At 33.8% G+C, this 11,268-nt stretch overlaps 1 protein-coding gene across 1 annotated transcript in view; it reads left to right on the top strand.

The window, feature by feature from the left end:
• Window positions 1-9,937, top strand: part of LOC149771770 (transient receptor potential cation channel subfamily M member-like 2) — a 145,759-nt gene extending 135,822 nt beyond the window's left edge. Inside the window, exons 26-30 of the mRNA XM_089948145.1 lie at window positions 499-655; window positions 2,768-2,964; window positions 5,306-5,435; window positions 8,402-8,585; window positions 9,884-9,937. Coding sequence (XP_089804271.1) covers window positions 499-655; window positions 2,768-2,964; window positions 5,306-5,435; window positions 8,402-8,585; window positions 9,884-9,937 — 722 coding nt within the window. The remainder of the gene's footprint in view (window positions 1-498; window positions 656-2,767; window positions 2,965-5,305; window positions 5,436-8,401; window positions 8,586-9,883) is intronic.
• Window positions 9,938-11,268: the final 1,331 nt, after the last annotated feature.

Raw genomic sequence — 11,268 nt, forward strand, 5'->3', positions numbered from 1 at the left:
TTTGACCTAAATCAAAGTAAATGTGCCCTGTCGGTGAGCTATATGATGTGCGCACTTGCACGTACGCACGGTGCACGCGGTCCACAGCACATGCCTCTAGCAAGGATGTAAATACGAGCACATTGACTCAGATTAAAAGTTATTTCGTTATTATAATTAGAAATAAAAGGAAAATGACACGTACGTAACGTTTTGTTATACCATACTGAAAATTTGTCTCACAGACAAATATAAACCACTGTCCATAAAAAGACATTTAAAGTTCTCATAGCGCTATCAGTATGCTGAGGTCCCCAATTTTATTATCCCAAGTGTATCTTTTATTGAAATTATTATAAGCAACAACCGATGTGTACATGTCAAATAATTTCAAATTAAATATTAGTCAACAATAATTATTCAATATGTGCACTACAAATAGCAGTATTTGCGTCTTAATTTGCACAAATTCAATAGCATGAAATATGAATGACATTATATTTCATTTATCTTTGGAAGGTAATAATGATTGTACAAATATTGAGGACTTGTATAGAAATGGGACCCAGCCGCGCTGCCCAACGGAATCTGGAAAATACGTTGTGCCTGTGCTAATGGGTGTGTACATGCTGATGTGTAACATTTTGCTGCTGAACCTGTTGATCGCTATTTTCAGGTAATATTAAATCAATATATTACAAATTTACAAGCCAATGTTAAATTGCTTCCATACTTCTGAAGAAACGTACTTTATATGTGTTATATTTTACGTTGTTAGCTTTCGGGCGTTATCCATGTGCATTAAAGTATAATAACATACATTATACATAAAAAGACAGAGAATAAGTGATAATCAACTCATGGCGGGTTTGGTGGGTGACGGATTGTCAGTAATAAAATGTGTTCTTAAATATTAGGATAATTTTAAATGCATTTTTAGTCATTCATATGCAATTTGTCATTATCAAAACAAAGCATATAGAATGATGTCTCTCATTGTCTCACAGTACGATGAATTGTTCCCGACCAAATATCTGATCTGCATATAAAGCAGAACTGCATAGAATCATCTGAATACAAAGCATATTTGTAACAAAGGGAAAGTGTATCATGTTATAAAAGGCACCGTTGTACCAAGAGTATCAAATCATTCTGTATTGGATCCACAAGTGCTAAACAATCCGATTTCAACATTGTTGGTGGATTTGGGTGCTACAGCAATGATGTAAGCATAGATTGACGGTAGGAAGGACAGTCTTATAATATTTAACTTTAAAATGATTTTATAATGAATGTAGTTTTGTTACACCCACATGTGAACAATATGAGCCTAGATATGCCACTACATAACGATTTGGCCTAACATATTGTTTCGGTTTTCATTCTATTTTCGTGGCGGGTTTATTATGTTTTCCGGACCTGGTGCTGTTCTGCTGACACATTACTAGATACCATATCTGCGTCTATGATCTTTTAGCACATTATGAAATGTCATATACGGACCTTTAATATCCTGACATAACATGCAATTCTGGATCCGGCGTACCATGTATCGTAACACAGAGGACTCTGATCTGCTAGCACATTATACATTGGCAGAGCTGCAAAACCTTATCAATACAATTTCTGGCCGCGACAGTTTATACCATTAGGTCTGGTTCTGTACATTCATAGTTGGGTACAGATCTTCTGATATATTAATGTATGTCAGATCTAGGTAATCTCCACACCTATTGAAGCCCCAATATAGAAATACTTAACCTTCGCATTTGACTCAATCACAAATAAATAACAATGAGATGGCACGTGCATGGTGGGACCACCGGGTAAAAAAACCTCACCACTTTGAAAGCCTCACTATTCTGTACGTGTGGCATGTTTTGACATAGGGACTCGTCTCTTTGACTGAAATGGATTCGCCTTGGGTTCATATGTGGGTAGCAAATTAAACTTTAGACAGCTGTCCAAAGACTTGGTGACAAATCTTTGGTAGTTTTGTCTCATTTCTTAATCAAACCAGTGAGTCATTACAAAAGGTACTGAAGTTTCATTTCCTCACCACTATATAGCTGTTTCATGTTTTTGTTTCAAATTCGAACTGAACGTACCATTTCGGTCCTAATATATGAAATCGTTAATATTCATGCATATGTCTCTCTCTTGAAGAAGGTTTTGCAATTCCCCCATTAAGGTTCTGTTCATGAGTAATCAATATTTGATTTGAAATATTTGTTGTAAGTAGACTCTATCACGATTTCAACGAAATATCAATAAAACAATCGTAGCTAATCAGAATAAAGAGGACACGTTTGTTCGTTCTCGTGAATAGAAAAAGAAGATTTATTCTTTCATTAAAACTTCGCTCAGCATACAAAGATCTAATCCAGGACCAAGCTAAGAAATTTGTCAGAAAATAGTAGTGATTATTGCATTAAATATTATTAGAAATGAAAACTTTACATACGGAATATTCCTTTTTAAACACACACACACATACACACACACACACACATACATACATACAGGCTAGTCATGTTGTGTAGAGATGCTGTTTACATTTATAACTTTTTGTACTCAATATTGCTAGTACCACGGAAACGAGTGCATTGCATAAGTAATTTGAAAAGTAAGGTGCTGCACTTTAGAAACTTTCCAGTAGGTATCTGTACAAATGCGATGGACTAGGGAAATATGTAATATCTAGATCACGTTTGCTAGTATGTACTAAGTATCCAACGTCAGCAGTATTTACACGTACATGAGCATTGACTGATTTTGTCTATTCCAGCCACACCTTCGACAAGGTACAAGAAAACGCTGACATACACTGGCGCATCCAAAGATACCACCATATTCACGAGTATATAAATCGTCCGATTTTTGTTCCTCCCTTTAGCTTTATTGCGTATGTCTTCAAGATTGTAGTATTTTTGAACAAGCGTATGCGTAAGGAAGAAAATTGCACTTCAGGAACAAATGCTTTTTGTAAGTTTTTTCACCTTTAACTCTTTTAAAACAATAGCTATTCTCACTCACATTATAAGAGTTATGTATGTTTAACTATTATTAAGTTTATAACAAAGAGTAGAATGCTGCAAAAGTTTATTGTGATGCGGCATTCTGTGGTATTGAAATCAATAGACGTTTTATGGCGGATGTACTTTCATGGTGTCACACTATTTTCACCTAAACTACATCAGTATCGTTTATGATTTTTAAAAGGTCGTAGATTAAGTGTCTTAAAATGATGCAAAACGTACATCTCTAGTCTGCTGCAGTAATTATAATAACACGAAGATAAGTGTGTCTAGAACATGATTTGCAAGCGTTATATTTTCATTTTCTCTTGCAACAAAGAGTGCTTGTGAAATGAGTGTTTAAAAACAACAAAAATTATATTTATTCATAGCTAAAGGTAAACTAAATTAAAACAAACGCACTAAAATGTATCTATTGGTGTTCAGTGATTTGTCTTCATCGTGACTGAATATATAACTAACGTTAGAGTATTCGAAGAAAGATTTGGTGCAAAAAATACCTTACTGTGTATATTGAATTTGAGGATATATACTCTGGCATGCGACGGCACTAAAAGGACATGGTAGCAATACAAAGCTGACTGAAGCCATTTAAATACTCGACGTTTCAAACATTTTCGCGGAAATGCCTTTCGAACTATACCTCTTGCTAAACCTTGTCTCCTTGAATCTTTCAACCATTGTCAGGTGTTTATAATATTCCACGAGCTGCTGTGCTACGCAATTGAAATTGTTTTCTTTGTCGGTTCTAGTACCTCGTAAAGGCCTCAGATCTCAACAATTACCAGAGATGTTTTATCTATCTCTGCAAGAATATCCAGCTTTCTTTTGCCCATCCTTTACCCACTTAAACAAATATGTTACTATCCATTTTGTCGGTATTTGCTGGTAAAGGAACCTTTTCCAAATAATGTACTCGTTTCCTTCTTCAAGCATGTGCTGATTTTAAACTGCATGTGTCTAAGTTATCTGCATGTTTGGCACCAAGCCTTTCACCCGCCCCATCATTTGTAATACCTCATAAGCTCCTTCTTTGGTACAAAAAAGTCTGTTTTTTAATTCTCAAGCTAATCGTCATGAAAAGGATGCAAGCCATTGTACTAACGTATCACTATTAGCAGAGGTATCATTCTCTTCCTAGAAGCTGTCAAGGCGTGTAATATACCTACTTTTTCCTATCCTCCTCCACATAACTTTTCACTCCTCTTTAGCTACTGAGATAAAAAGACATGCTTTATCTAGTGTATGCCTCCTCCAGCTCCTGTAGTCCCATTCCACTTTTTGGATATGGCGGACTGATTCATAAATTATCTTTCTATTCCATTCTCTTCAATGTTGGTGTATGACATTAACATAGGTGAAATTTGTCAGTTTTAGGAAATAGTAATAAAATAGTAATAATATAATATAATATAATATAATATAATGTAATATAATATAATATAATATAATATAATATAATATAATATAATATAATATAATATAATATATAATATATATAATATAATATAATATAATATAATATACATAACATAATATAATGTTTCTCTAAGATCAAAATAGTTAAAGTCTCTGTAAAATTTCAGCACCAACAATAAGATCTCGTTAGACATTAGTTGTCCTTACCTCAAAGTTCGTTTCCTTTTCTTTTTATTTTGCGTTATGCCACTCCCGTCTCGGATGCGGGATGTCGTGGGTTCGATCCCCAGCCGAGTCATACCAAAGACTTATAAAAAATGGTACTAACAGCTGCCTCGCTTGGCGCTAAGCATTATGATGTTAGTGTTAGGACTGGTCGGCCTGGAGTCAGGATAATGTGACTGGGTTGGACATCATCCTACATGTCTGCGGCATGATGTTCCACTCCTAGATATCACAATCAACTGCCACACTGCAGACATCGTAGCAATATGACTGAAAACTTGTTAAAGCTACGTTAAAAATCCAAATCACACACACACACTTTGGCGTTATATATTTTGTATTCCCAACTTCACAACTGTTGCCAGACAGACAATATAATTTTACCTTTATTTCCCAGCCAGTACTTGTGTGTGTGTGCGTGTGTGTGTGTGTGTGTGTGTCGTCCCTTTTATATATTTTGCATATAACAACGACATTATTTCCCATCTTTTAATTGTTAATCAAATATTACCAAGGTGACAGCATAGTGATACTTGGATTGCTAGCACAAACGATATCAAGGTTGTTATTACATCTGTAGACATATGCATAACATATATACACCTGGGTTAACCATTGTAATATTCTCTTTCATTAATTTGTAGTGCAACCTATCTCTGACGAAAAACGAAACGAATTACGTGAATTGGAACGTGATATTGCTTGCACGCTTATAACTAGCGAGCAAGTGGATCTAGAAAGTATTGACAATGGAGTAAAAGCAATAACACTGCGGTGAGTTTAGATATTACTATTATATCCAAATCCAATTTAAAGATAGAAAAGCACAAATACATTTAGTACAATATCTCATAATATAAATGTCATTGTAATTAGCCTAAATACCTTTACTCTCCAGTCATGGAAATATCAAACTTTGTGAAAATCTTCACTAGTGCAAAATAATTGCGGACACCAAGTACGTTTCTTAAAGTCAACGAAAACTAAAGCATTCAGATTTGACTATGAACTAAGGAACGTTTCATCAATCATGTAAACTTGTGTTTAAATAGATGAATATTTGACCGTTAAGCCGTTGAGCTTACCTGCCACATTGTCAGAGAGTGAAGAGTTCTTACTGAAGCGCAAAGATTGTGTTTAGAGGTCCCAGTGGGAAGGATGTGTGAACGAAAGCCAAACAATATGTATTTCAGTTACGGATAAGCAAATGTGTCACATAAGTCTACATAAAATGACTGGAAATTTAAACCTGAATAAAGGTAAATAGGCAATAAAAATGACAGACGACATGTTCCGCAAAGTATGAGTTTTCAGTGGGATATAACTCGATACTTGATGTAGAACATCCACATTCTAAATAAAGTAAATTAACGTATTTTATGTTTTTTAATTTGCGTGAAAGTTATTAGTATTGTTTGTTTTTTCCTTTTCTACTAAATTAAACTTTTCGTTGATATTTATTTTATGAAAATGTAGTTAGACTCTCCGATGTGCAAGTTTCAAAATGAAATGTCATTTCATTTTATATCTAGATCATTTTCCCATTCCCCATCTAATTTAGATGTAGTTGATTAATTTTTTATAAGGAATATCATTAAAGACTAGAGTGCTCTCTAATTAGGTTCGTGAACAAGTCCACGTGATAATTACATATTTAAAGTATTTGTCGTTGTTTGGGAGATGTAATGTCAATCATTTATAAAGCTCCCTTAAAACAAAATATGGATTATCGTTTCGATTTTCAGAAGAATATATATATATATATATATATATATATATATATATATATATATATATATATATATATAATGCCGGCAATGTATTCTGTTTTTATAAACATGATTTACATCATAAAAAAATATTGACGTTAATAAGTTCTCTGATCAGTGATTTCAGTAAGTTATTATAGTATTGGATCACGTTTGTATAAATATATATTTAAGTAAGATATTTGATCACTGGGCTGTATACAATTGTTTTTGTTACTGTTTGAATCAAACAGGTTCAGCAATAATATATATTCCACAGACTGTGTACCTGTACAGTCTATACATAAAATTAAAGTATGTTGCTTTTATCATTCCAATGCAGTGCACATGATACCAGTGAAAGTTTGTAACCACAAGAAACAAACTGACATGGTTTTTCGACAAGAGAAATAACATAGTAATGTAAACATAAACTAGTATTTGTTCATGAAAATGTTTTGTAGGTGCTTTTCCCTGGCAATCAAGTTTATAAGACAACCTAGATTACCTAACTAAATAACTTAAATCAATCATTGCACCCGCCAGATGCAACGATAAACTGACATACATGATATTCGTGACATAAATAACTCATTAAACAAAGATTTGAAAGTTTTAGATACAGTAATATCGTATAACAAGAAACCAAAATAATACCTACGCAATAATAACTAGAGAATCTATTCACCTAGGGAGATCAAGAAACATTTTATGGAAAAAAGACAAAGACCACTGATAAATAAGTTAAGCCTGTACTCTTCCAGCTACAGTGAAATAAGGATGAGATGATTACTTAGAGATTATCAGCACTATGTGAATTTTCAAAACTTTTTAACAAACAATCTGAACCTTTGAACTGACAATATGTGACAGTCATTGCTAATTTTTCAAAACTTGTATGTTTAATAACATATTTGTAAAACTATGTCCCTTTAGTTGCCGTTTGTGTCAATAACAATAGACCCATTAATTGTCTGCAGGATACCTACTACAAAAAACGAATGCAATAACTGGACATAACTTTTTACCTTATATTTGGTATATATGCGTTCATAATCTGCACTTTGTGTAAAACCCTACATAGTATGCATATTGAGGGGTATATCTATTTTTATTTACGTTACCCACGGTAACATAAGACATTGTTACCTTTAATAAACAAAACGAAGTAAAAGATGTGCCGTGTTGAACAGGACATAACAGCCCGGACCATGACATGTTCTTCTTCATGTGCAGGTTTCAATTACCGTGACATCGATAAAGCACAGAAGAATATGGACTTTTCTTACAATAACTATAGGGTTAACTGATTCAAAGAAAGTATATAACTGTATTACAACCACAAACATTGTACAGGACAATGCCCACCATGATACAATTAAATGACTCAACATGATCTTATGGTACTTATCAACATTATGTGAGTGATCTCAACAGATTGATAGACAAACAACCCGTGTGCTGACTAAGCGTAATTGGTTGCTAACCCTTAAAGATAGAATAGTTGATCATAATAGCAAAATATCAACTTTTAATGAATGTTGCACTACAATTTTTGATTGTGTCATTTATATAAAAATAGTGTACCCACTGCAGTTTACTTTATATCTAGTAAAAATAAACTCGGCTTCCCCTTTCTTGATGTGCTTCTCAACAAATTATACTCAAGACGTGTGGATACAAAACTTACATTAAGGTTCGTAGTATTTATATGTATGTTTTAAAGTCATTCATTTTGGAAACAAAATGTACATCTTTTCTGATCATAAATTGTAGGGTGGTTTTCAAGCCAGCGTATTTTGCATGGTAAAATCAATCCATGCATGTATGCTATGTGAAAAAATTAGAGGTGGTCATTTCTATCAGATGTTGCTCAAAAATATATTTTACCGAGATAATATTATTTAGATTAATTTTACCTTGACTATTATTATTATTATTATTATTATTATTAGTATTACTACTACTACTACTATTAAATGAAACCATCAGACTGGACCAGCTCGTGAGCAAAGTTGATGAACTGCAAGAGCAGCAGTATGCAGGAACTGCAGCTGTTGAGGATGTTCGATATCGCCCTATTCAGGCTGATAACCGGTCTGAACGAGAATCCAGCACTGTTGTTGAATATGGTTCAGTACATTTAGACAAAAGGATGGAGGATATAGAGAAAAAGGTGAGCAAAAGAATTAACGTGTCTTTTTAATTTAGAAAAACTTGAATTTATTTTCTAACCAGATAACCTAATCCTTAATATATTTGTAGAATACCTTTACCTTACAAATCCAGTTGCCGAATTGTTTTGGCAGGTTCTAACAGACAAAATAATTAAGATATAGTTGCAAAGGTGTAAGTCACGTGAGAATGGCATTCCTTTAGATGGACATGCACATTCCATGCCTCGTACTACCGAAAACGTTAATTCCACTTCTAAGCATTTGCAATTATCATATTATAGAAGCAGCAAAGATCAATTATGCTAATACTGCTGAATTCTTAATACAAATTCGCAGCATTTTCATTAAAAGACAAATAATATTTAATCTTTACCAAATTCTCTCATGCTGAAGGCTCCGCTAAGAGTGAAGTAACAATTTGCGATATTGGTGATGGTTAAATTACAACCAAATATCGTTATATATGGCATTTGTTAATATTTATGACCTAAAGAGAGATGTTGAGTCCGGTTCTTCTGATAAAATGTTCTGTCAACCAGCTGTTAGATTTTACACTTATTATAACATCTTCAATTTTGTTAAAGCATTTTGTTTTCTCTTGGGATTCTTTTACAGAGGGGTTTTTGTATTGCAATTTTGGATAAACTACGACAGAAGCGAACACTTGTGGATATTTTATGGATTAATAAATTACCTAACGATTTCTAAAAGTTTCATACTGTTTTAAATGTAGGATGACGTTTTGGAGATGCAATGCCAACTGTTGGGACAAATATGCTTACCAAAATCAATCTCATTATGAGACCTCCTATAATTCCTACACATTCCTATATACAAGACAAAGATTGCAGTTGCTGTTGCAGCAAATATCACAATGTTTGCCGCAGAAATTACAACTTAAGTCATATTTTTTCAAGACTACGAGTTTTATGAAAACCTTCGCATTGTATAACTAGAATGTCTTAAACCTTTACAAACATTATGTGCTGCCAAAATATGTACAATGGTATTAAAGAGAATGAAAGTAGATTTAAAAAACATGTAATTTTAACAGCCATAACAGCCTATTTTTGTTTGAGTTGCCATCCTCATATCAACAATCTGCAGAAATGGTCTGTACTGTGCCACTCACATTTGGGATATATACCTAACCCATGCCTACGTCATGAACGGTGAACCTAAATTGTTGTTGAATATAGTGCCAGTACAATGTTCTGTGAAGTAGATCACAAACGTTGTGTAAGAAAATTTAAATCTTTGACATCCGTGGTGAGTCATATATTTTCTCTATTTAAAGCTTTTAGCTGGGCGGCTTATAACTTCGGCTCATGAGCACCCGGCCACAATTTAGGTTTCTGTACTGCTTGATAATAGTTGGATGTGGATCTAACTGAGACAAGATGGCTGCTAAAGACTAAGTATACAAATGATACGAGTATTTAAAGGAGACAAAAATAACATGAAATAAATGTTCTATGCTTACCACAATGAATTAAATATTTTGTTGGTGGGCACGATATGCTACAGTCTCACACCAAGAATAGCTAGGATGGACGGAATAAAGTATCCACAAAGAGGACTGCTATCTACGATGTTGTTCGTTATGAGCCCGACACAAACTCCTTCAACTACAAAATTTACACCTAAGCTAAAATCTAACAACAAAGTACTAAGAGCTTTGTAGAAAAATGATTTTGTTCTCACTTGGAAATTGTATCAATTTCAGATACAAATCTTCCTATAAACCTGAGGAAGATGTTAGCAAACTCGTCCATGCCATGTTTACAAACAGCTGCATGACATCAGTGATTTCATATGGAGATAGGAAAACATCGCTTATCTGTGTGCGTCATTTATATTGCAGAAACATTAAAAATGTACTGATAAAATTAATGTCTCATCTGTATTTCGTTTTGATGAATCTAGCAACCAAAATGAAAAAGAAACAAATGCAAATTTGTGTGAGAAGATGTGAAGTCGATAGAGAATCGTCATAACCAGATAGCATGGATCAGATATCTGAAGGATTGCTACGGCAGACTAGAAAATCACACATTTCAAATTGAACCCCCTAAATTCACAAATTAGTTTGGATAGTAAAGATGATAACTGAATCTTTTGTTAAATAATGCAGCGCAGAATATAAAAGGACTGTGGTTAGTCATTTACGAAAATCGGGTCAATCGGTCTATAGAGCCATCAAGCTCCACATCGGGTGAAATATCAATATAAAATGAAATGTTTTCTCGCCGACATTATTTGCATTTTCTATTTAATGATTCTCCATGTAAGTGGGACACGTGAAAGTGGCAGCATTGTCTTTGATGTCAATACATTTTGTCATTACTTATGGTTTCGAAAAGCGCCAGGCATGTTAAAGAACCCTTCAAATATGTACTTAAATGGTATAATATCTTAAAGTAAACAAATGATTTGAAACAGAACACGAAGCCGATTAACGAAGTCGAGAATGTCATACGTAGAGCAATACAAGAAACGCTAACTTGCTTAAATTTATATGGTGTTTTGCTCAACTGCGTTAGTAGTTCATATCTTCTTGCCAGATGATTTAGCTGACAGGCCATTATTTATCTTCTAACCTTTCAGCAGTTTTGGCAAGAAATTCACCTGATAACATAGAGCAGCAGGGGGGGCGAATCGGACATTTTGTCCAATCGTTAT

Source organism: Sinohyriopsis cumingii, unplaced genomic scaffold (genome assembly GCF_028554795.1).
Source record: "Sinohyriopsis cumingii isolate HCF-2022 unplaced genomic scaffold, ASM2855479v2 utg001660l, whole genome shotgun sequence".
NCBI classification, from domain to species: Eukaryota; Metazoa; Mollusca; class Bivalvia; order Unionida; family Unionidae; genus Sinohyriopsis; species Sinohyriopsis cumingii.